At 38.0% G+C, this 27,969-nt stretch overlaps 1 protein-coding gene across 4 annotated transcripts in view; it reads right to left on the bottom strand.

Annotated features, from left to right (window-relative positions):
- Positions 1-27,969, bottom strand: part of gabra3 (gamma-aminobutyric acid type A receptor subunit alpha3) — a 311,418-nt gene that overhangs the window by 8,100 nt on the left and 275,349 nt on the right. For all 4 annotated transcript variants that reach the window (XM_062048129.1, XM_062048130.1, XM_062048131.1 and 1 more), the window contains one exon: positions 23,610-23,815. In XM_062048129.1, the coding sequence (XP_061904113.1) occupies positions 23,610-23,815 (206 nt within the window). The remainder of the gene's footprint in view (positions 1-23,609; positions 23,816-27,969) is intronic.

The following is a 27,969-nucleotide window of genomic DNA, read 5'->3' as shown; positions in this document are numbered from 1 at the left end:
GGGAAGAGCAAGCCGGCTTCCGAAAGGTAAGGTCCTGCACGGAACACATCTTCACTCTTCGCAACATCATAGAACAGTGCCAAGAACTCCAGACACCCCTCATCATCAATTACATCGATTTCAAGAAAGCCTTCGACAGCATCCATCGGGAATCACTGTGGCAGATCTTCCAGCTATACGGTATACCATCAAAGTACGTCAACATCTTCAGAGCCCTGTACCACAACTCCACCTGTCGAGTGAAAACCACCAGCAGCACAACCAACGACTTTGACATTGTGACCGGGGTAAGACAGGGTCGCATCTTGTCTCCCTTACTGTTCATCATTGTCATAGACTTTGTCATGAGGAAGTCGGTCGTCGGAGCAAACCTCGGCATTAAGTGGGGAGGGGGCAGACTGGCAGATCTGGACTTTGCGGACGACTTGGCTCTGCTTAGCCATTCCTATGCTGCGCTCCAAAAATTGACCAACAATCTGCATGAGCAAGGTGAAAAAGTCAGCCTACGTATAAGCCAAGAGAAGACCAAGGCCATGACCGTCGCACAAGACCAAAACGTTCCACTGCTCACTGTAGGCAAACAAGGCATAGAGTACTTTGAAAACTTCACGTATCTTGGAAGCAACATCTCAAACACTGGAGACGCAGAAAAGGATGTACAGACCAGAATCGGAAAAGCTGCAGGAGTCTTCCAACGCCTCCGGAACATCTGGTCATCAAAATCTATCAGTACGTCCACAAAGCTGCGCCTCTATATGTCAGTAGTCATCCCTACAGTGACCTATGCCTGTGAGACGTGGATGAAGACATCAAGCATTACTAACAAGCTGAATGTCTTCCACCGACGGTGCCTCAGATACATCTTGAGGATCTCATGGAGAGACCACATCACCAATGAAAAGGTGATGAGAAGGGCAGGGGTAGCACCATTGTCTGACATAGTCTCTGACATGAGAAGGAGAATGGCTGGACACGTACTCCGACTGCCAAAAGAGAGACTGGCAAGTGTGGCAATGGACTGGGTGCCAGAAGGGGGAAAGAGGAAGAGAGGACGGCCAAAGAAGACGTGGAGACAAACAGCCAAGGAAGACCTGAGAGAGATGGGAGTCAGCTGGCATGGAGCAAGAAGGGTCGCCAGTGACCGGAACAAATGGAGGGGACTCTTCGCCCAATGTTCCAACAGGAATGGGAGGAACTAAGTCTAAGTCCCTTTTGGGGTCGCGGGGGGTGCTGGAGCCTAGCTCAGCTGCATTCGGGCGGAAGGCGGGGTACACCCTGGACAAGTCGCCACCTCATCGCAGCATTTACAAAATCTTCCTGTGTAAATCTCTCTCTCTCTCTCTCTCTCTCTCTCTCTCTCTCTCTCTCTCTCTCTCTCTCTCTCTCTCTCTCTCTCTCTCTCCATATATACATATATATATATATATATATATATATATATATATATATATATATATATATATATATATATATATAATGTAAAACTATAATTGTTTTTTACAAAATGTATTTTGTATTGATATTTTTCAAGTATGTTATGGGTTTTCATACGAGTCAGTCTTCGTCTGACCTTTTGGAACAGACCACTAACAAAAACCGAGATACCTCCACAGCACTATTTATTTAAAACATGACAACAGCAGCAGTTGATCACCTAAATGTTATACAAGTCAGAGTTTCACTTATTAATTGATAATTAGGTCACATAATATATTTTTATTACCGGTGGTTACGTTCTTTTCACACTCATACAGCAATTAAGAACAACTAGATACATGCAAGTTGATTTGACAATGGGTTGTGTTACTAGCATTAAAACTCTTGTGTTTTATTGCCTTTACTATATTATTAACAGTAGTTAACTTATTTTCAGTTCCACCACAGAAATGTCTTTTTTAAATATCATACATTATGTATTCTATAGTTCTATTAATTCTAAATTTGAACAAATCCACCCTAAAACGTATCAACCTTGAGTCACCACGATACAATTTTGTGCAAATGATGTCATTTGAATACAACTTGCATGTAATGAGGTCATGAACATACTATTCATATTTTTGTGTTGTCGCATGACATCTCCTCTAGAGGCAACAATTTAATGTAATACACTGCAGCAGTCATGAACTATGCCAGTAATAGATGACGATGCTATCAAATATGAGCTTGTGGATAATTACATGAATTTGTATGTTATGTAGTGTTCTAAGCAGAACAGATGGCAAACGTGAGAAACATGACTATTAAACAGTTCTGGTATGAGTTTATTAAATCTACACCATTCATTCCAAATAAAGAACAACAAAATTGGTACATACATTAGTGTCTCAGTGCTCCCTGTTTTCATTTCTGCTTTGAGTCCACAGCTTTAATTTTTGCTCTACTTTTTCAGCTTCATTTGACTTTCCTTCCTTCCTCCTCCCTTCACTCCTTCTTTTTAATTAGCATAACTAATGTCCCCTGTTTCCGCTTCCAAATGCTTCATGGTGGATCTCTTTTTTTGCACATTTCCCAACATTGGTTGTTTTGTTAAGTCTTTATACTTAATGTTGGCATATACTCACGAACAAAGTCTGAAAAGCCAGTATAGAGTTTTGTGATATACCATTGTGGCAGTATTGTGAATTTAAAAACAACATTTTCACTAAGTCTAGTATACACTTTTTTTGCATGTTCCTGGGCAAAAGTTATCACTCGGCATCTATCTGCTGGGATGGCGACCATTGGTCCATTACCTTTAAAGCAAGGGAGTTTTTGGGGCCCCTGAGACCAGGGTGTGGGGGGTTTTGAGGGGCAAGGGGTTGTCTCTTCCTGATTACCAACATCCTCTACAGTGGAAATTTAGTTTAAGTCTATTTTTTTGGTCAGAGTTAAAGGAGCGTTCTGCTTTCTTTAAGGACCTATTGCAACAACAAAAAAATAAAAAAAATACAATGTAAAAGATCATCTATAAAACAGCACTCTACACTGCATAAAAAAGTCAGTAGATTTTACAGGAAAATACTGGCAGCTCAGTCACTAGAATTGTATCGTAAAAACAACGATGATAGATTTTACAGTAAAACAAAAAACCTGACAGCTCAGTTGCCAGAACTGTAAAAATAACCGTGGTATCGTTTATAGATGTACAGTAATGTACGACATAATCAACAATTGTGGAATTTACAGGGAAAGAACAGTCATCAGAATTTTACCATAAATATAAAAGTGATACGTTTTTTCCATTTACTGTAATGTACTGTACCATTTAAAATCATTGTAAAATAATTTATTCTATAGTAAAAAAAATAAGCTCAGTTGTCAAAATGAAAAGAAAAAAAAAGTGGTAGTGCTTTTCTATTTACAGTAAAACACTATAAAAACACTTATACATCTACATCCATTTTCTATTGCTTATTCCCCTCTGGGTCGCGGGGGTGGCTGGAGCCTATCCCAGCTGCACTCAAGTGGAAAGCGGGGTATATATGACTTATTTTAAACACTTTAATGACAGACAGTTTTGAGTCCCCGGGACCTTTAAAGGAGAACTGTACTTTTTTTGGAATTTTGCCTGTCATTCACAATTATTATGATGACAGATGATAATTTTTTTTAAAGGTATTCTAACTCGTAAATAAACATAAATAAATGTCTACTCACAGCAGAGTCAATGAGAGGTCCTCTATTCCGCCCGTAAAACCCAATAAAAGCGCATGACTTGGATATTAACCAAGTATTAGTGATATTGTAATTAGAAGCGCTAACGCAGAGGAACTATTTATAGCGGCACAATGATCACGAGCTTGCGTGCTAATGTTGACATGATCGACTGATGAGCTGCTTCCTCGCTCGTCAAACTTTATTCTAGATCAGAAAATCGGGTCTCTCACCTTGATAATAAAAGGATAAGGACGTAATCCGACAAGTTGATACACTTTGACAGCCAATTTATACCCAAAAATGGCAAAAACAACATGAGAAGACACTTGGTTCCACCACCCTTTTCTTTGCGAGTCATTCTTCATGTGATGCGTTTTTTAAATGTATGTTTAAAATGATCAAAATACGTAAATATAAAATGTTATTATAAATGTGCCCATTACTACATTACACACATACATACATATATATATATATATATATATATATATATATATATATATATATATATATATATATATATATATATATATATATATATATATATATATATATATATATATATATATATATATATATATATATACATCATGTACTGTGTATAACACTTTAATGGAGGTGTTTGGATAATTTTAAGGGCTTTATAGGCAGAATAGCGCTCCATCGTAAGCAGGCTTTTGATCGCATTTTTTAAATATTTAGAATGTAGATATATTTTTTAATTCCATCCATCGTCATGTCTTTCAGAACGATTGTGAACGATAGGCAAAATTCCCAAAAAAGTGCAGTTCCCCTTTAACGTTCACCAAAATTGAGGGGTGCCAAAAAGGGTTAAAATATATACGTATATTGGTTTTGAAAATAAAAAATATCAAAATGGCCTCCACATGCTTTTATTTTTCAGTGTGCGGTCCTCAGAGGAAAAAGTTTGGACACCCCTGATTTTTCGGAGCAAAGGGCACACCGGATTATTAGGCGCATTAAAGGGGTCATATTATGATTTTTTTCTAAATGGAAAACACTTGCTTGTGGTCTACATAACATTTAATGGTGGTTCTTTGGTCAAAATGTGGCATAGATTATGTTTTACAGACCATCTTCAAGATGCTTTCTGACCGTCTCTTCAGGATGCGCCGTTTTGTGGGCAGTCTTATTTACGTGGCTCACCTTCGGCAGCGTCTTCTACCTGTTATCTTTGTTGTACCGGTGTAGCGTGCAAGGACGGGAGTGCAAGGAGGGTCAAAGATGGAGCTAACTGTTTTAATGACATTCAGATTTTACTTAAATCAATAACGGAACAGCATCTCCTTATCCATGAGTGCAACATAAACGCTGGAAATATGTGCCGTGAAAAAATGTCCGACCGGAACTCTCTAATAACTAAAGTTCCGTGGGTGAATTATGTAAACCCACTGCACCGGTAGTTTTTAGTGCTTCCATAGCAAGTCTACTGACAGATACAAATTACAACTTTACGCTACTTTATATTAGAAATGGCAACAGCGGAAGATGAATGCTCCATAACAAGAAGATAGAGATTAAGATGGAGCTTATCGACTACGGTGTCGGCACGGACTACAATGGCGGACACGTGCAAATTTTCAGGCTTTATGCAGGTAAGAAAAGTTGGCTTTGCATAATATTCTGAAACAAAACGGCAAATAATATGTCTGATAATAGGTGCCATTTTGCAGTCTTTTTACACGCACCATAATAATATTCGTATGTTGAAGCAGAGTACGTCTGACTACGCTTGATGTAATGCTCTGACAATCCATCAAGCGGTGCAGCTTCATTGCTTACCAAAGTTGTACTAAAATATATTTACAGATTTTCGAGCACAGTGTGTCATGTTTTATATCCTCAAGTTTTGGTGTTGTTTACTGGCATCATATTGCAGTCTACACGTATCTCTTATGTGTGACTACCATCTACTGGTCACACTTATTATTACACCATGTACCAAAAAAATTAGCTTCGAGGTCGGTACGCACATCCAGAATTATTCCGTACATTACACGCACCAGGTTATATGGTGCACTGTCGATTTTTGAGAAAATGAAACGATTGTAAGTGCGTCTTATACAATGACCGATGTCAAGGCGGAAAACTGGCGGCTCAGTCGTAAATTTTTTACCGTAAAAATAACAGGTTTTTAATTTATAGTTATTCGGAGTAAAAAAAACTATGTACATTTTGAAATCTGAAACCAATGTGGCCAAGAAATATATTTACATTATAAAACACCGCACAAAGTATCCCCTCCTAAAAACCAGTGTCCTCTACAGTGGACATTAATTTTGGTCTATTTCTATTTCCTTTTGTCCCAGTTACAAATTGCAAAAAAACATTTATGCAAACACAAATGTTCACTGCAGAGGATGTTGGATCTCAGGACAAGCGCCAATGCCATAGATACATGAAAAAAGACCCATTATTGTACATAAATAACATCTTCTAGATCAATTCAGTGAAATAGATCATTCTCATTTCAAATGTGTTGCTGAATTACTGCCTGAAAGGAAGGAGCTAAACATTCCAGCCTGTTAAAAAAATAATTCAAAATGCTACAAAAAATGTTGTCTTCCTGTTGTAATAAACAATGTTGGATGTCCTCCATTGTTTATTTATCATGTTCTTTGAAAAAAAAAAAAAAAAAAACATTGACAGGTTACTTTTGCTTCAGGGTTTTCTGTTCCAAACTGTAATATTCTCAGGAGTCGGTATCACAATGACTAACCTGTTGTTTGCCTTCAGACATTCATTGTTTTTTTGCTTTCGCCAAGGCGGCAAAAAGCAATAAAGTGAGGAGGCCTAAAGGGGTCTATCTTAAGTCACTTTAAAGACACAGAAACAAAAGTCAAAGGAGTGCCCTCTGGATAGCCAATGTATTTTCTGGAACATCGATTCCTCCACATCTTAAAGCACTGCTAGGACTCTTTTTGTATCACAGAGATGGCTTACTCAGCAGCAAAGGCCAACGGCGACTGTAATCTGGCGTACGACTCGAACCGTAGTTACCTGAATGTATTTCATAGCGGTGGGAATGTTCTTTGCTCAATAACCTGACAAACGAGCCACGTAGTCCTTCACTGTTACAACAAATCTGGTCTGTCCTCTGCTATAATTCATGTTCTAATCATTAGATGATACTGCATGTGTAGGTAGCACTGACCATCTGACAAAGCACATTATAGATACTATGTATTTTCAGACACATTTTTGTTATGTAGTGATAATTGATCCTGTGGGTGAATGTCACACTTTGTTCAGCTGTTGGGAACTCGTTGTGTGGAAATGTGAGACATTGCCTGCTCTTTCCTAAAATTACAGATGAGGTGTTGGAATATTTTGCTTCAAGATTTGTACTCTGTTGTGTTTTGATTATTGGGTATCTGGTACTTACATACTGTAGTAAACCTGAGCTTAATCACAGTTTTCTAATTAAAAAAAAGTGTTTTTTCTTATTTTACCGAAATATAACATAACATATAAAACCAATTGATACTGTATTAGCATATCCATATTTTTTGGACCATAGGGCGCACCAAATTATAAGGTGCACTGCTGATGAGTGGGTCTATTCAGGTCTATTTTCATACAAAATGTGCACCAGATTATAAGGCGCATTAAAGGGGTCATATTATGATTTTTTTTCTACATTTTAAACATTTCCTTGTGGTCTACATAACATGTAATGGTGGTTCTTTAGTCAAAATGTTGCATGGATGATGTTTTACAGACCGTCTTCAAGCCGCTTTCTGACCGTCTCTTTAGGATGCGCTATTTTGTGGGCAGTCTTATATTGGTTGTAGTTTTTAGCGCTTCCATAGCCAGTCTACTGACAGATATAAGTTAGAACTTTACGCTACTTTGAATTAGACATGGCAACAGCGCAGAATGAATGTCCCACAACAAGAGGATAGAGAAAAGAGAGGAGCTAATTTACTACATACGGCACAGACTACAATGGCAGACATGTAGTAGACATACACATCAACAGGGACCAGTTTGTAAGAAAAGTTGTTTTTGCATATTGCGAAACAAAACGGCATATTATATGTCTCCTAATAGGAACCAATTTGGGGTCCTTATACACACACTATAATAATACAGTATGTTGAAGCACAGTACATCTGAATATGGTAGCCGTAATACTTCCGTTCCGCTTACCAATGTCATACTTAAACATTTTTGAGCACCTTGTGTAAAGTTCTATATTATCAATGAAACATAAAAGTTTTGGGCTTGCTTGCTTTCTAGCGTCATTTATTGAACAGGCAGCCTGCAGTCCACACATATCTCTTATGTGTGACTGTCATCTACTGGTCATACTTATCTTACACCATGTACCAAATAAAATAGCTTTGAGGTCGGTAAGCAGCCCAGAATTATTTCGTACAGTAGTCAGGTTACACAGCGCAACTGTCGATTTTTGCAAAATGAAAGGATATTAAGTGCGCCTTAAAGGTTGTATTCCCCTAACGTCACGTCCAGCTCATTAAATATGTGAGACTCAAAGTGGTGGGCCAGCGAGAGTATGTTGTCATAGCGTTCTGGACGGCATTTTGCCTTTCTTGAAGAAAAATGACCTATGCTTGTGTTGTTTTAGGCTGCTGGAACCGTTCAAAACGCGAAAAGGATAAAGGTTTCTTCAGGGTTCTTCAAGAGCTAATCAAGAAGGGCGAAAGAGTACAACATTTTACAAAAAAATAACTAGAAAAGCTGTACGCACTCTAGTCCAAGGGAGCAGATCGAGTCAAAGAGCGCACAATTTTGCAGAGATCACTTCGTTAAAGGTTTGTTTGATATATTTTTAACGTTTAGTATTTCCCATTAAGATATTATCTTGATATTGTTTGTATTCTATCTTGTTGCGGATAGTTTGAACTCTGATTGCTGCACAGTAGCCATATTGGTTTGGTGGCCCACCACTTAGTTTACTTCCATTCAAAAGTCACTTGACGGAATACAACCTATAGTCTGAAAATACGGTACTTAAACCTGCACCAAAAAGCCTATCTGCTGTATGAACTCAAAAACTAATATAGTACTAGATATCTTTGCTAATTAATTAATTGAAGAAAATGGATCCCTTAGTTCCTCTAGTTCAGTGGTTCTCAACCTTTTTTCAGTGATGTACCCCCTGTGAATTTTTTTAAAATTCAAGTACCCCCTAATCAGAGCAAAGCATTTTTGGTAGAAAAAAAGGGATAAAGAAGTAAAATACAGCACTATGTCATCAGTTTCTGATTTATTAAATTGTATAACAGTGCAAAATATTGCTCATTTGTAGTGGTCTTTCTTGAACTATTTGGAAAAAAGATAGGTTTTTATTTATATTTATAAAGGATTTTTGAATTGTTGCTATTTTTAGAACATTTAAAAAAAATCTCACATACCCCTTGGCATACCTTCAAGTACCCCCAGGGGTACGCGTACTCCCATTTGAGAACCACTGCTCTAGTTAACACGATTTCGTACCATATGTGCTGGTATGACAATAATGTTCCTTGAAACCTTAAATGTATACATCCATCCATTTTCTATACCACATTTTATCCATTAGGGGTGATTTGGAGTTTCTTCCAGTTGACTCTGGGCGAAAGATGGACTACATCTTTGACTGGTTGGCACCCATTTCAATGAAATCACTGGCAAATTAATACAAACAGTATATTTATTCATTTTCTATGCCACCTGTCTTCATTAGGTCACTGGGGTGCTGGAGCCTATCCCAGTTAACTTTGGGCGGGGTACGCCGCGCACTGGTCGCCAGTTGCACAATATGGTGTCAAAAACAGTGCCAAAACATTGCACGTAAATACCACACTTTAAGCACGTGGACTCATTTTACACATGCGTGGAGTCATTTTGCATGAGCTCTGACTGATTTTACGCTCAAGTGCGGACTAATTTGCGTCGTGCGGTTTCTGTTTGCTCAAGCACAGGCTCTGTTAGCACTCACGATGACGTGTTTCTGTTTCTCTAAACAGTGTTCCACCCTTGTGGCCCTTAGGAGCGGGAATTTTCTTGACCAAGCAACTCCCCTTCTTTCTGATTGGTTGCTTTAACGCCTACTGTCTCCTGGTTAGAGGCAATTCGAGGGAACAGTGTCCCTTCTGAAGAAGTGCAGTCTTTAGAGTCTTAACGTTTAGGCAAAATTAAGAATTTATATCAGGGGTGTTACAATAATTTTAGCTCAGGGGCCGTATGGAAGAAGATCGGACTGATAAAATCATGGCATAATAATTAGAAAAATAAAGACAACTTCACAGTTGTTTTCTTTGTCTTCCTTTGGCCAAAAATAGTGCAATCACATTCGGAAAATGAACATACAACAAATAATCCTATTGGCAAAACACTTTAAGTTAGTTGAAAATTCTGAGGAAAAAAAATGGTGCCGTTTCAAAAACACCATGAAGAACACAATGAACTTAGACTTTGTCCCAGTATATTTACAAATCAATTAAATTTTAAACATTTCCTGTTCAGCATTCCCATGTTGGCAGTTCATTAAAAACGTGTTTGGAAAAGCAACCGAGCGTTTTCTCAAACCACCGCATTGGTGAAATCCACGACCACCACAACACGTTCATTTATCATCATTCCATCCATCCATCCATCTTCAACCGCTTATCCGGAATCGGGTCACGGGGACAACAGCTCCAGCAGAGACCCCCAGACTTCTCTCTCCAGAGCAACATTAGCAACTTCCTCCTGGGGAATCCCGAAGCGTTCCCAGGCCGGAGAGGAGATGTCATCCCCCCATCTGGTCCTTGGCCTGCCGCGGGGTCTCCTCCCAGTGGGACGTGCAACGAGGACCTCCCTAGGGAGACGCTCGTGAGGCATCCGCACGAAATGCCCGAACCACTTAAGCTGGCTCCTTTCCAAGCGAAAGAGCAGCGGCTCTACTTTATATTACAATTATAATGTGAACAAAACAATTGTCAAAATGACACCATAATAGCCAAATTAAAGGTAACATAACTACAAACTTAACCAACGTGAACATGCTAGATTTAAGCATAAAATAAAGTAGAACAAACAACAAATATAGAAACACACGTTTTTACAACGGAGTGCAGAGTGTGCACCGTGCGCGGAACTCTAATTATAAAGATGATTATCATGTTGACTTAAGTCTTTGCATCCTACCGTTTCGTTATTTTATCCGTTGAAAGGATAATTGACAATAAAAGAAGGTATTGTGTGCTGCTACAGCATAAATCTGCCGCCAGCCACAACAGGAGCAGCTGATTGCTTGCACCTGCGCTGATTGGAGTAGCAGCAGCTTAAGGTCAGCTGACACATCATCTTAAATATTGTAATGTGTGACGTGGGTTGTACTTGAATTGCTATTGCGACATCCAGTGGACACATTTAGAACAGCAGTTTCTTTCATTAAAAAAATTGCAGCTCATTTTTATACTTCTTGCATACATCTTGCGAGCCCGATAAACCTCTTTGTGGGCCTGATACGGCCCGCACATTTGACACCCCTGCACTATATCATTCCTTATAAAGTAAAATGCTTAAAATAAACCAACACTCAAAACAAAACAAAAACACTCAAATTTGATCACGGGCATGGCATTCGTGACTCTGGCCCTATGACGTCAGAGCATCGCTAAATGAGCTACCTTTTATCATAGAAAGTAGGTCTATATAACGCAACATTAACATTACCCAGGTAGCATATATCCAGGAAAACATTTTGCCAGTCAAAATAATCTAATTCCTCATTTTGAGAAACCTCACTTTCAATCCAACGGGTGCAGTCTACCCAAGAACTATAGCCTCAGATTTGAAGGCACTGCCAGAAAATTTGCACTCGGCTCTGGGCCACAAATGCAATAGCAAACAATAGCAGTGAAATCTTACGACGCCCAAAATGGACAATTTCAATGCCTACAAACTTTACCTGCGTAGCAAAAAAAATAATGAAGACTTGCCCAACATCCATCCATCCATCAATTTTCTACCGCTTGTCCAACATGTCCATCCAAACTACTTAACAAGATGCATCCACCAATTAGCTGAAGCAGTAACCAGTGTCACGCTTCATCCGTCTGACATCACACGGCAAAAATTAGAAACTTGCTCCAGGAGCAGTGCCCACTGCACAGTGAACACTAGCTCCTGTCTACGCCGAAAAATCTCAGAAGCTATGTGGGCGCCTGCTTCCATTCCTGCCGTATTACGCCTTCAGCGGGCAAGAGGTGAGATAATTAGCCCGCCGGTTAAACAGATTGTTAGTCAACCCAGAGGGAATAACACGGCATTGGAGCAGTATAACCTCCATAGTAAATGAGTGCATGCTGACTCGGCTAAGGCTCATCATATCAGACCTAAAAAAGAAAGAGCCTGCGGGAAATGAAGTCATTCTTTGGTTCCAATGGCTGAAACGGCTTCTGATGACTGAGGACAGTATTTTCAAAGGGTTTCATAAGGCTCAAAAACTGCCTTATAGGCTCCCCTCCTTTTGTTTATGTATACTGTATGTAAAAAAGAGAGAATAACATATTTGGATCTTTTTTCTTTGGTGTCAGGCAATGACTGTCGTGCCAATGTGACCCGCTTAATTTATTCATTATTTTATCTATCATGACAACTGCACGCTCAGCATAGTCGCTAAGAGCAAAGCGCATGCTGGTGCCATTAAGATGAGGCATCAGAAAGAAAAAAAAAGAAGGAATCCTTTGCACTTTATAGTGCAAATGATCCCCATCAATGGAATCATTCTCTGATTTCAATTTTTCTTATTGCTAATCTCTCTTTGGCATTGCAAAACCAAACTGAGTCTGAGTCAGAACAATTGAAGGGGAACTGCACTTTTTTAAAATGTTGCCTGTCATTCACAATCCTTATGAAAGACAAGAACACGTATGTATTTATTTTTTTGCATTCTAATTTTTAATTATTGGCTAATCCTAGGTGGCTAGCAATGCAGATAATGGGAGTCATTTACATCACATGCCCTGAATTTTAACCAAGTATTAGTGAAATTAATCAGCACTAAAACAACTTTTGATCATAGAGAGGTAGGGAGCTTGTGCACCCAGTGTTGACATATTGACATATAGAGCTACCGCATCATGATCACCTCTGAGTTAATTCTAGATTATAATTCATGCCCGTCAACTGGATAATAGGAGGTTGTAGTCATAAATAGTTGTTCATCTGTGACATCCAACTTATACCCAGAGATGGCGAGAAAGACACAAAAGGACATTTGTCTGCAGTAACTTTTCTTTTTAACCCTTTATGTGGATCATGACTACTTCTTCGTCTAAACAAGGGAATATAAGAACATCCTATCAGTCTGTATCCCAGTAAGATCAGACATTGTACAGTTAGTGCACATTTTATTATGTTGGTAGTTTGTATTTCTTGTTTAGCACTTATACTGCTATTTGATGCTTGTTTCACTAAAGGTGGATTCGTTTAGCACGCAGCTTCAAAAACGTGTTTCTCATCTTAATTATATTTAGGCAAAAAAATATAAGGTTCTGGATCATCATTTGTCCCAAAGTAATCTTTGTTGTCTCTCAGAAAGTCTGCCATAATTAGTAGTGTTGTTGGGGAAAGCGAACATTGTGATGCGTCTGTGAAATTAATAAGCCGCTGTCTGCTTAAAATGAGCAAAATATGTAAATATTACATGTTACAATGAATGTGTCTGTTACTACATTACATATATACATACAGCATGTTTATAAAACAAATGAGGTGTTTGGATGTTTTTTTTCAGGAGCGCTTTACAGGCGGAATAGAACAACTCTCATTGACTCCATTGTTAGCTGACTTTTGCTAACCTTTATATGCGAGTTAGTGTGCATTAAAAAAAAACATGTGTGCTTCTCTTACATAGGGATTGTAAATAATAGGCAAAATGCTGTCAGGGTTGCCCCTGACAGTTTGGTTGTGTTTGTCTTAGTTTCCTGTCAGTGCTTTTATTTTGTCTTCATTTCCTGATTGTCTCTCGGAGTGCTGTCCCCTCAGCTGTGGCTGATTGGCACCGGGACACACCTGGTGCCAATCAACCAGCTGCTATTTATACCTGCCCTGCCCTCCAGTCACGGCTGGATTGTCACTTCTACCTGTAGCTTCTACCTGTCACTATTTGCCGTTGTAGCTCTGTCTACTTTTGTCCACTCCGCTCAAGTCATAGTTCCTTCGTGTCACAGTAAGTGTTTTTGTTTCTTGTCGACAGTTAGCCTTTGTGCTATTTTAGTTCATAGCCAAGTTTGTTCTCCGCCTTGTGCGCGCCTTTTGTTTGTACCCTTTTTTTTTTTTTTTTGCCATAGTGTTAAATTAAATCATGTTCTCTTGCTCAATGCCTGCTGCCATCTCTGCATCTTGGGGTTCGTCAACAACAGACTCTGACAAATTCCCCCAAAAAGTGCAGTTCCCTTTCAAGATTTCATATTGAAGGTATGTCTTTATTTGTTAGGCTTTAGTGCTTTGGATGGAATAGGTAAAGGGCTGAAACTGAAATTCTTATATTCAAACATTACAACCCGGTTAGAATAGAAACTCATGTATAGCTGAGCTGTAGTCTTAGATAGTTTAGCATTATTAACATATCTATTTAGATTTATCTCATTAAAATGAATACATTGTATCATTGCATTGCTTAACAACAAACCAAATAAAAACCCTGGATTTAGAACTGCTAGGACATGTGTGCAAAGATGCAGATACATGTATTTGTATTGAAATTGATATTAAATGCTATATGTTAGCAGTGTTCTGAAAATTATTTTTTAAAAACCTATTAATTATAGTTACTTGAACAAAAAAGTAATTGAATTACTAACAGAATTACTATTTGATGAATGTATTTAATTACTAGGAAAAGTAATTTATACTCTACTCCAAAAAAACCCCCAACTTTAAATATTTGGCATATGCATTTAAGAGACATTTATTGAAATAGCAATGAATTGATTAACGTGAAAAACTTATCCGGGTGTTACCATTTAGTGGTCAATTGTACGGAATATGTACTGTACTGTACAATCTACTAATAAAAGTTTTAATCAATCAATCAAAGCACAGTGTGCGGAGTCTGTGCTTTAAAAGGTGGGACCTGTTGCCCAGTGACGTGTGATGTCATCGAGGGTTTCAACGGAGCTGTGTTTTTCAGCTTGAGCAGTTAGCAGCGCACTTCGACGCCGGCTCTTTTGAATCTTTTCGCCGGATTGTGTTTCCTCTGCTTAATAAACAGATTGAATGTGCTGCGATGGCTGTCATATCATCTTGTCAATAAACGGAGTATATTTTGGATGCCAAGTTTGTCACTTCAATCATTGATCCCATCGTGTACGCGAGCAAATGTTGTTGTCCGTCTGTTGTGATGGTACCTTTTCCTATTTGATATCAAGTCCATTTTAGCGCAGTGCTGCTCGTTGCTTTCACTAGTAAAAATATATTTCCTGCCTGGAACTTGTTGCACTTATAACGCTGTCTTGTTGTCGACTTAAAGCCCCATCAAAAAAGTAGCATGCCACATCACGTCAAGCTATCGCCGTTCTAACAGCCCTAAAAGTAATTAATTAGATTGAGTTTGAGTTTATTTGGAAGATGCATGCATACAACATGATACATCACAATTTCCAGTTTCTCTTTTCAACATGTTCGAAAAGGAGTAGGAAGAAGCAGAGCTTATAATTTATAATTAATTATGTAATCCTACCCCTTTTCTTTTACATAACAGTTGCTAAAACTTATGTTCACTTCCTATTCTCAATTTATTCACAATATACTCCATAAGTAATCACAATAAAAATAAATAAATACATAAATAATACTCGGTGAAGTAAGTTACATTTCATATGGTGAGATGAGTAAGATTATTTTGAAAATGAATGGATGGTTGGATAAAATAAATTCAGAATGTTTATCATGGTTCTTCTTCTTTGTACTTTGTAAACACTTTAAGTTTGAAGAGATTACTTGTTACTAGTAAAAGTAACGGCGTTAGTAACACTGTATGATAGTCGGTGCAGCATGTTAAGAAACAAAAATACATTTGATAAGGAAGCTTCATTGTTTCATTGGCTAAGTCAACTGGACACTCCAATGTTTGTCCATAATTGATTGAACGGGTTATGGTCTGAGTTCCTGTAAGAGGCCTTTGAGCAAAGGTTGGGTCAGTGCTTTATTTACAGGGCTTCAATCAGGAGATGAGCAGTTTGTTCCGATTATACATTGATGGCATGACATTGTAAAAGACTGATGAAAAACTCTGCTACATTGGTGCTGGCCTTGCACAATGTTCGGTTCAAAAGATGAAGACGATGAAAATGTGGTCTGATATAATGTACTGTGTTTTGTAACTGAGTGGCCTCATTTCAACTCAAGTCAGAGTCGATGTGGTATCGGAAGTGTTTATCGGAGGGCCAGGTCTTTTTTGAACAGCATTTAAAGTAATTGTACCAAATAACAAAATAAAAAACCCTGTTGCTTATTAAATATGTTCATTTGTCTTTCACAATCCCTGATTATTTTTTTTTGGCTACTGTATCCTAATGTTTGTCCTGTGCATGTTGCATACAGCACACTTTCCTATTAAATTCTACCATGAACTTCAGCTTTAGAGATGCCATGTGTTTTGTGTGGTGGGAGTCGTGAAGTTAACAGCAGCCACACTATCACTGTAACTTTTTAGTTTATTTGAGGTGTGGCACCTATTTGTTGAAGTGGACGCATACCTAATGATGAATTAGATGTGGCATTTATTTTAATGAAGACAGTCGAAGGGGACTTGGCCTGGAGGAGGGCTTTACCATACCATACCAACTTTATTTATAAAGCCCTTTAAAAACAAGCACAGTTGAAAAACAAAGGGCTGTACACCACAAAGAAATAGAGGCAAAGGACAGACTAAAAAAATAACATTTAAAACAGAAATAAAAATACACATTGAAAAAGCAAATATAAATTACCCTAATAACAGTGTGTTAGATAAAAAACAGTTTAAAAGTTAAAAACAGTTAAAAAAGTTAAAATCTAAAAACAGTTTAAAATCTCATGCTGGGTTAAAAGCCAGTGAATAAAAATGGGTTTTAAGAAGGGTCTTAAACATAGCCAAAGAAGGGGCCTGTCTCACATGGAGAGGGAGATCGTTCCAGAGTTTGGGACCCGCAACAGAGAAGGCTCTGTCCCCTCTGCTTTGACACGTAATTTATGACAACCCACAAAATCCTGAAGAGTCAGAAAGCAGCTTGAAGATGGTTTGTAAAACAGACCAAGCACCACCATTACATGCTATGTAGACCACAAGGAATACAAAAAATGTATTTCATTACGATCATGCTTTAAATGTAAAACATGTTTTGTAATCTGTGATATTTCCACCTATATACATGTTAGTACATCAGTTGAGGAATATACTGTAGAGGGGGACATTTTTTTGCAGATTGTTTTGATAACATGCTGTGATTGATAGTCCTCAATTGCAGAATGTTTATCAAGCAGAATATCACACATTATTGATAAATTGAGAAGGTTAAGACATTGTCATGCAGTAAAACAAATATGAATAACTTGTACAACATGTAAGGTACAGAATATTAGAAGCATTTTTTCAGGCAGAAATATAATCATAGAATCAAACCATGATTGTAACAGTCCACATTTTGTGTAATCAATGCAGGAAACGGGTATCTAAACATGGAAGAGTAGCCCCTTCTCTTAATGCAAGGGCTTCTACAGCTAGAATGCTAATTCTGTAGTCCTACAAAATCTGGCAAGATACTAGGGATGTGCGTATCGATCCTGTGGTATCGATATATCGATACTCACACGCTACTCATTTGGCATCACTTTTCTGAAAAAAGTATCGATATAAACCAAAAAACGGCGTGTGGGGGGTGCAAGCATCACTTTCAGATGTTTTTGATGACTTACTTAACTTACTATGAGTTGGTACACCCCTGTACCTTGCAGAGTATAGAGCTGGCCCAGTCACGTGACAGGAGACAGCGAATGAGCGTCGTCAACGTGCAACACACACACCGCCAGCCGACAGCGATGCAGCCAGGCATATCCAGTGTCAGGCATTGTTTATTTTATTTTTTTACTGAATATTTTTGTTTAAATGATTATCCTAAATTCAAATAATTTCCACACAGGGGAATTTACTGTTAGTTGAAAATTGCTTGAGTATTTAAAACAAGATAAGAAAGAGATACAATTTGGAGATTCTTCATCTTTGCATTACAGTTTTATTTTTTTCCAAGAAAATCTTGAAATATATGATTGAATGTGATTTTGGTTTTAATCTGTAACATGATTTCTTACATTTCGAAAACATTAGCCTATTTCATATTTCATTAATTGCTAATTATATCACAAACTTTAAAAAATAACTGCAGCTTCTTGCGATTCGGATTTGACAGTTAATTGGAAAGCCCTAATATCTAATTATTATTATATATAATATATAATTATTATTATATATAATATTTAATTTATATTTCATATTTATGTTATTTATTTTAATTTTACTTTTATTATATATTGACCATAATACATGTGGTATAAATGGTCTGTATTTGTCTTGTGATTTGTCTTAAATAATAATAGTAATAATATTTTTGACTGACAAAAATTGCCAATAAGAAATTAATGGTATCGGTATCGGTATCGGTATCGGTATCGGTATCGATGAAAATGCAAGAAAAAGTATCGGTATCGTATCGAATCCTAAAAGTGTGGTATCGCCCATCCCTACAAGATACCAACGCACTGCAAGTATTTTTTTTTTAAATTCTCATTAAAAGTGTGTTTATGGATACTAAGTTCAGGGAATAGGGAAAGTCAAGTAAGGGCCACAATTTTATACACTGAACAAAAATATAAACACAACACTTTTGTTTTTGCTCCCTATTGTCATGAGTTAAACTCAAAGATCTAGAACTTTTACTATATACGCACACTACCTATTTCTCAAAAATTTTGTTCACAAATCTGTCGAAATCAGTGTTAGAGAGCATTTCTTCTTTGCCAAGATAAAATATACCACCTCACAGGTGTGGCATATCAAGATGCTGATCAAACAGCATGCTTTTTTTGTCAGTATTGTTGGAAGCAAAAAAAAAAAGGAGACTTTTCCTTGAAAGGGTTAAGAGGGAGTTTACAGTATACATGATTTGTTTGAAGGGAGATTCTTAAAGTCATTTACTCAAATTCAGGAGAAGTTTGGTTTGACTACAGTGGACTTTTTTAGATTTTTACAGTAAAGGTGCCATATGTAGTAATGTGTCCAGAAATGGTACTGCATACACGGTCAAAATTCTGTAGTCCCCTCCCACTCTCCATGACTGAGGTTGCCAGATACGCAGCCGAATCCGAATCCTACCCAAAGGAACTTCAAATGGCAATCGGCGAGTCCTACGCTGTTGGTTTCTCTTGTTTATGCTTCTTGCAAGATAGTTTACTAAGTAATTATGCCACATTTTACTGATGTCGATTAGCCAAATGTATTTGTAAAGTTCCATCCATCCATCCATTTTCTACCGCTTATCCCTTTCGGGGTCGCGGGGGGTGCTGGTGCCTATCTCAGCTGCAATCGGGCGGAAGGCAGGGTACACCCTGGACAAGTCACCACCTCATCACAGGGCCAACACAGATAGACAGGCAACATTCACACTCACATTCACACACTAGGGCCAATTTAGTATTGCCAATCAACCTATCTACCAACCGAGCTATGGTGGTATAGCTCGGTTGGTAGAGTGGCCGTGCCAGCAACTTGAAGGTTCCAGGTTTGATCCCCGCTTCCGCCATCCTAGTCACTGCCGTTGTGTCCTTGGGCAAGACACTTTACCCACCTGCTCCCAGTGCCACCCACACTGGTTTAAAATGTAACTTAGATATTGAGTTTCACTATGTAAAGCGCTTTGAGTCACTAGAGAAAAGTGCTAAATAAATATAATTCACTTCACTTCACTTCACAAACATATTGACCAGGACCCCCTGATCTTTATGTTTGAAGCACTCCCTGATGACTACATGAGTAAAGACAAATTGTATCTTTTGAGGGTCCTTGTGCTGATTGCAAAACCCCCCCCCCCAAAACATGATAATTGCATCCTGGTATAAGCTACTACCCCCTACAGTAGGACAATGGAAAAAGATAGTTGTTAAGGTGTATACAATGGAGAGAAAAAAACCGCAAAATTGACTCTTACAACTGATTAGTTTAAAAAAAGATGGAACCCGCATTTGACGCTGTAGTGTTTGTAAGATTTAGGTGTGCTTGGCCGTCATATGTAGACATTTGAATGTCTGTATATAAGTGTGTGTATATATATATATATATATATATATATATATATATATATATATATATATATATATATATATATATATATATATATATATATATATATATATATATATATATATATATATATACACACACATATATATGTATATATATATATATATATATATATATATATATATATATATATATATATATATATATATATACACACACATATATATGTATGTATATATATATATATATATATATATATATATATATATATATATATATATATATATATATATATATATATATATATATATATATATATACATAAATATATGTATACCCCGAGGTGCAACTGTCCACAAAATTCAAGGTTCGGTTCGATATTTTTTCGATACAAAAAAATAGAAATTTCCAAGCCTTTTTGTACTTCTACAAACCCCGTTTCCATATGAGTTGGGAAATTGTGTTGGATGTAAATATAAATGGAATACAATGATTTGCAAATCATTGTATAAACTGATAAACTATTTATTTTTGTGCAAATAATCATTAACTTTAGAATTTGATGCCAGCAACACATGACAAAGAATTCGGGAAAGGTGGCAATAAATACTGATAAAGTTGAGTAATGCTCATCAAACACTTATTTGGAACATCCCACAGGTGAACAGGCAAATTGGGAACATGTGGGTGCCATGATTGGGTATAAAAGTAGATTCCATGAAATGCTCAGTCATTCACAAACAAGGACGGGGTGATGGTCACCACTTTGTCAACAAATGCGTGAGCAAATTGTTGAACAGTTTAAGAAAAACCTTTATCAACCAGCTATTGCAAGGAATTTAGGGATTTCACCATCTACGGTCCGTAATATCATCAAAGGGTTCAGAGAATCTGGAGAAATCACTGCACGTAAGCAGCTAAGCCTGTGACCTTCGATCCCTCAGGCTGTACTGCATCAACAAGCAACATCGGTGTGTAAAGGATATCACCACATGGGCTCAGGAACACTTCAGAAACCCACTGTCAGTAACTACAGTTGGTCGCTACATCTGTAAATGCAAGTTAAAACTCTCCTATGCAAGGCGAAAACCGTTTATCAACAACACCCAGAAATGCTGTCGGCTTCGCTGGGCCTGAGCTCATCGAAGATGGACTGATACAAAGTGGAAAAGTGTTCTGTGGTCTGACGAGTCCACATTTCAAATTGTTTTTGGAAACAGTGGACGTCGTGTCAGAGGACGTCGTGCCAGAGGAAAAGAACCATCCGGATTGTTACAGGCGCAAAGTTGAAAAGCCAGCATCTGTGATGGTATGGGGGTGTATTAGTGCCCCTGCTTATTTCAGCAAGACAATGCCAAGCCACGTGTTACATCAACGTGGCTTCATAGTAAAAGAGTGCGGGTACTAGACTGGCCTGCCTGTAGTCCAGACCTGTCTCCCATTGAAAATGTGTGGCGCATTATGAAGCCTAAAATACCACAACGAAGACCCCCGGACTGTTGAACAACTTAAGCTGTACATCAAGCAAGAATGGGAAATAATTCCACCTGAGAAGCTTAAAAAATGTGTCTCCTCAGTTCCCATACGTTTACTGAGTGTTGTTAAAAGGAAAGGCCATGTAACACAGTGGTGAACATGCCCTTTCCCAACTACTTTGGCACGTTTTGCAACCATGAAATTCTAAGTTAATTATTATTTGCAAAAAAAAGATAAAGTTGATGAGTTTGAACATCAAATATCTTGTCTTTGTAGTGCATTCAATTGAATATGGGTTGAAAAGGATTTGCAAATCATTGTATTCCGTTTATATTTACATCTAACACAATTTCCCAACTCATATGGAAAAGGGGTTTGTTGTTCATAAAAATTATCAACATTTTCGTTTCAACGTAAACGTACAGTTTTTAAATTCAATCTAATGTATCTTTTGCAGATTTATACCTGTCCCTTTATCTGCTGTGCATACTTATCACCATATAAAACACAAATAGCAGCTTCTAAAAAATAATAATAAACTTAAAAAATGCATCTGATAAATCACCCATCTTCTGTGCTGCATTCTTAGCAGCAGAGTAGCAGTGGGTGCAATACAGAAACTGCTGTCTCTAACTGGGCTTTTGTACATGATTTTTGCCTTGTACAATCCATTATTAATTGACCGTTGATTTGCTTGTGTGTTTGTAATCATGAAAATCAATAAAACATATTAGCAAAAAAAAACAGTATGTCAGTTATGTATGGATAGGCATGTTACCACGGCAAAAAAACCTCTTCAATTTAAAGAGATGTCAAATGAGTAGATGCAGTGTACGCATCGCTCCAACTTTCGACAGCTCAAATTTGGAAGCAAACATGACGCCCTGCAGTCATGTGAGTGCCTTTCGACCAATTATTTAGGAGACGGTCCGAAACCGAATTGGCCATACTCTCTTTATACACGCCTCTGCCGTAACCTATACACTACTGCCATCTAATGTCTTCGAACTGCAACCGCATACAAACTCTACTATACTTACTTGCAAATGAGACTAAGAAGTGTAAAACAAGATCTAATAATTAAACAACACAATTATCATTTTCAGCTCACTATTGAATAATGGATTTTAAAAAATTAGAATTTTATTATTAAACAATTAACATTTATTAACACATGAACACACACAAGTACCACAATTGGGAACTTTCATTGAGTACCAGTATCGATTCCAAGGTTTATCAGTTTTAATGTGAAATATGCCCCACCGTACTGAGGACTGTTGGACATTAAATGTACTGAAAACAATGAGGATAACATTACCTTATGCAGTAGTACTCCTACTATGTTTAAAATGCTCTTCATGTTCGGAGATGTGTGTCATTTAAACAAGCTAAGAACGTATTTTACCAAAACAGACTTAGACTTCAGCATTTGCATATTGGCCCCCTCTTTCAGAGAAAACACAATACTTTAAATTGAATCAACCACACACACACAAAACAATGAACTTGCAGAAAGCACTGTGCTTTCATGCATATTTAAACTTTCTTGTACTGATCCAATTACTTCCACTGTTTTCTCTACTTATAAACAGACACAGGAGTGCACAATATTGACAAATCTTTGGGCTGTGAAACACCTTTAGAGTAAAAATAATATTGGCCTCCGGAGATTACTTTAAATCAGACACCCTCACTTTTTTGTCAGGTCGCCTTTTTTTTTTCTTTCTAAATGAGCAGACGGTACGCAAGATGCTGTCTCATCTTGACAGAATGGGTTTACACTGACTAAGATGGGGCTCGAACATATGCTGCCATCCTAAATTGGGGCCAGTGTCTTTGGGAGTTTACCTCTGTTTCTGCTCTCCGTTTTTCACCCCCCTGTCCTTGTTCCATTTGGCTCTTAATGAATAAATAAAAGCACCTCTTACAAAGTAGTCTGGGATGCTTTAAGGGGAACGCTCAGAAATTCAAATCTGCCCTGGTCCACCCTCCACTGGAAATTGACGACATGCTCAGCGGCTCTTGGAGCGTTTTGGAACAAGAATATAAAAGGTAAAACATGGAATCGCTTCAGGCGGAATTAATACCGCAGGACGGATATTAAACCAAAGAGGAGAGATTCCTAAACTTTGTCACTTATTGGGACACATTTATTGCTATGATATGTTCGTGCAATTTTCAAACAGGAGTCACTCACCCTGATTTCCATGCCCTCTTTTTTCCCATCCCACGCCCAGCTGCGCTTGGTGAAGTAGTTGACTGTGGCAAACTCAATCAAGGCAGAGAAGACAAATGCATAGCACACGGCCATGAACCAGTCCATGGCTGTGGCATAGGCAACCTTAGGGAGGGAGTTGCGAGCACTGATGCTCAGGGTTGTCATGGTGAGGACTGTGGTGACCCCTGAGAATAGAGTAAAAAACATCAGTGAACAGCTCCTTTTCCTGGATAGAAAATCATTATTTTGTGCAAACTTGGTGTTGTTCCAAAGGTGGCACTTGCAAGATGCAATAAAATCCAACATACAGTAGGAGCTGCATATTTTATATGTGTAAAGTGTTAGGCTCTCATTAGATTGTACAAGTGTTACTTATGAGTTGACACATAACTGTATTTAACACTTAACAGGACACTCTTAAGTACTCACTACATAACCTTTAGAATTTCATAATTTTATAAAATACTTCTTCTGATACAATATTTTAGTGGTGCTATAATTATGCTCCATTACATTTTGTCTGACATCATCACATGGTTTTACAGTCTCACTGTGAGAAAGGAGAATACCCATTTATTTTTCCACATACTCTACAGTGGTACCTCTGTTTTTGTTACAAAAGGTCAGACAAAAACCAAATCATTACAAAAACCGAAGCAAGAAATAATGTACAGTGTACCTTAACCCAGTGTTTTTCAACCTTTTTTGAGCCAAGACACATTTAAAAAAAAGAAAAAGAAAATACACACCACCTGCAGAAAACGTTAAAAATGAAACGCCACCAGGTTGTCGTGCCTTATTTGGAGTTTGTTGTTGTTTTCCTGTGTGTAGTGCTTTAGTTCCTGTTCTGCACTGTTATTTTGGTGGCTTTTCCTGTTTTGTTGGTGTTTTCCTGTAGCAGCTTCACGCCTTCCTTTGAGTGCTATTGCCTGACCTGCTGTCTATTGGCAAACAAGACTATTTCAGTTGTGCTGACTAGAGATGTCCGATAATGGCTTTTTTGCCGATATCCGATATTCCGATATTGTCCAACTCTTAATTACAGATTCCGATATCAACCGATACCGATATACAGTCGTGGAATTAACACATTATTATGCCTAATTTTGTTGTGATGCCCAACTGGATGCATTAAACAATGTAACAAGGTTTTCCAAAATAAATCAACTCAAGTTATGGAAAAAAATGCCAACATGGCACTGCCATATTTATTATTGAAGTCACAAAGTGCATTATTTTATTTAACATGCCTCAAAACAGCAGCTTGGAATTTGGGACATGCTCTCCCTGAGAGAGCATGAGGAGGTTGAGGTGGGCGGGGTTGGGGTGGGCAGGGTTGAGGTGGGGGTAGGGGGTAGGGGTAGCGGGTAGCGGGGGGTGTATATTGTAGCGTCCCGGAAGAGTTAGTGCTGCAAGGGGTTCTGGGTATTTGTTCTGTTGTGTTTATGTTGTGTTACGGTGCGGATGTTCTCCCGAAATGTGTTTGTCATTCTTGTTTGGTGTGGGTTCACAGTGTAGCGCATATTTGTAACAGTGTTAAAGTTGTTTATACGGCCACCCTCAGTGTGACCTGTATGGCTGTTGACCAAGTATGCTTTGCATTCACTTATGTGTGTGTAAAAGCCGCATATATTATGTGACTGGCTCGGCACGCAAAGGAAGTGCCTTTTAAGGTTTGTTGGCGCTCTGTACTTCTCCCTACGTCCGTGTACACAGCTGCGTTTTAAAAAGTCATACATTTTACTTTTTAAAACCGATACCGATAATTTTGAAACCGATATCGATAATTTCCGATATTACATTTTACGGCAGTCCGATATTATTGGAGTCCCTAGTGCTGACGCTTTCCTTCTTTGTGGGGACATTGTTAATTGTCATGTCATGTACGAATGTACTTTGTGTACGCCATCCAAACGCTGTAAGTTTTTGCTGTCGTCCAGTATTCTGTTTTTGTTTACTTTGTAGCTAGTTCAGTTGTACTTTCGTTTTGCATAGCCATCCCTATGCTTCATTGCCTTTTCCTTTCCGTTTTGTTCATTTTTGGTTTAAGCATTACATACCTTTTTACGTGCACGCCGTCTCCCGCTGTGCTCTGCATATTGGGATCACGACAAACAGTCCTCGACGCGTTCCGACTTCTACAAAGCAATGAACTACCTGCTGCCACCTACTGATATGGAGCACTACATGGTTACCCTGCCAAGCTCTATACAGCACAGACACTCGACAACGGCACATTTTTTGCAGATTATAATTACTGATTTGCAAAAAATATTTTGGACCAATCAGGTGACGTTGCATCATTTCCCACGGCACATCAGACAATATAGTGGTTGAAAAACACTGCCTTAACCTAATAGTGATTTGAGAAAAGAACAATTGTTGTGCTTTAAGTTGCAAGAAAACATTTCAGTGGCAAGCATCCTCACCATTAGTATGCAAAGCGAATGTCACAGTGAACACCGTAAGATCCGACCAGCTGGTCTTACCTGCTAGCATTAGCTCATAGCTAGAGATCAAAATAACTTTGTTTTCCAAGCATGGAAGGAATAAAGTGAGTGAATGACAGTGTTGAGTGACAGAAGTGGATAATATTCATCAAATTAAAGAAATAAGTCATCAAAAACATGACCGACCATGTCGCAAAAATGGCAAAACAATTCCAGCGTGTCACTGCTAGCCTGCACTATACTGAGTCTAACGCCAGCCAATAATTTAAAAATAATATTTTTTAAATGTCAAAATGTTAAAATAATATCTAAATGGGGAGCAGTTATCGATGAAAAGATAGAAAAGCTGCTGATGGTGTGTTTGACAGAGAAGCAGCTGGAAAAAGTTCACTCTCCAAGCAAAATGCTTTACATTATTATTACGTTACTTCATAAAACTACTGTAGTTGTTTGTACTACATTCTATTGTATTGTTTTTTTTTTCTCATGTAAAAGTTTGTTTTTCTTTTTAAATGTTCCATGTTAAAATTGTGCGGTTTTAGGTGGCCAAGCATCAATTAAATTGATTTATGTTTATTTCTATGGGAGGCATTGATTTAAGATACAAGTGTTTTGATTTAAGTGCTCGTCACAGAACTAATTAAGCTTGTAAATTGAGGTACTACTGTAAATTCAATTAATCTGTTCCAGACACCCCAAAAAATTCACCGAAAAACACATTTTATAGAATATATTTACAGTTTTACATGCATAAAATAATGGTAAATGGGTTGTACCTTAAGGAACTCAAAGCGCTTTGACACTATTTCCACATTCACACACACATTCACACACTGATGGCAGGAGCTGCCATGCAAGGCAGCTAACCAGGACCCATCAGGAGCAAGGGTGACGTGTCTTGCTCAAGGACACAACGGACGTGACTAGGATGGTAGAAGGTGGGGATTGCACCAGTAACCCTCAGATTGCTGGCACGGCCACTCTCCCAACTTCACCACGCCGTCCCCCGTAATGTAACAAAGGAATGACAAATGAAATGAAGGCTCTTGTTGGCGAACAAGGCAAAGAGCAGAGAGGCAGGGAGCCAAACACATGCCACCTTTGTACTTTGATACAAATTCTTTCATGAATTCAACAGTGTTTCTCATCCTCTTTATCAAAGTGCTGGCACTTGCAACTTTTTTTGACCCACTTTTGGCTTATTTTGCAGTCGTACAAAATCCCCCCCAAAACTGAGTCATCAACATGGAATGATACACAGGCAAACAGACTAGTTTGTAAGGCCCAATGTTTGGAATGCATGTTATGACATATATGAAAAACGGGGCAAAAGTTTGGCCAAAACTTTTGTCGAAAACCGAATCATACAAGAGGTGGGGCGTTCATAAACCAAAGTGCACAGTTGAAATAACCAGAAGTTTTAAGTATTATGCACTGTATGAAAAGAGAACTTTATTTTCTTACTATCTGAAACTAAATCACACTAAACTCCCCCTGATTTATGTCAGTTAGGATTACCAACATTATTTATATTTGCTTATCACTGAAATTTTAGAGATAATATTTGAGAGAGTTTTTTTGTATTACTTGCCTTTGGACTGTATGCCATGAGTGCAACATTTTGGGTACCCTTCCATAATCTTCTCACAGTAGTTTGCTACTCCAAAACATTGGAGTAGCAAAGTCCGGAAGGCACTTTGTGACTATTTTGGTGGTAAGCTTCAGGCCATTGTCACGTTGGAAAGACACATTTGCGCTCAAGCTTCAACTTCCTGGCTTGTGGTTTGAGATATATCTTCAATCATCCCACATAATGTTCTTTCTTTATGCTGCCATCTATTTTACGAAGTGCATCTGTTCCTCCTGCAGCCAAACAGTCCCACAACATA

Source organism: Entelurus aequoreus, linkage group LG05, assembly GCF_033978785.1.
Source record: "Entelurus aequoreus isolate RoL-2023_Sb linkage group LG05, RoL_Eaeq_v1.1, whole genome shotgun sequence".
Classification (NCBI taxonomy): domain Eukaryota; kingdom Metazoa; phylum Chordata; class Actinopteri; order Syngnathiformes; family Syngnathidae; genus Entelurus; species Entelurus aequoreus.
Note: the sequence above shows the minus strand (reverse complement) of the source record. Positions and strands in the feature narration are given on the sequence as shown.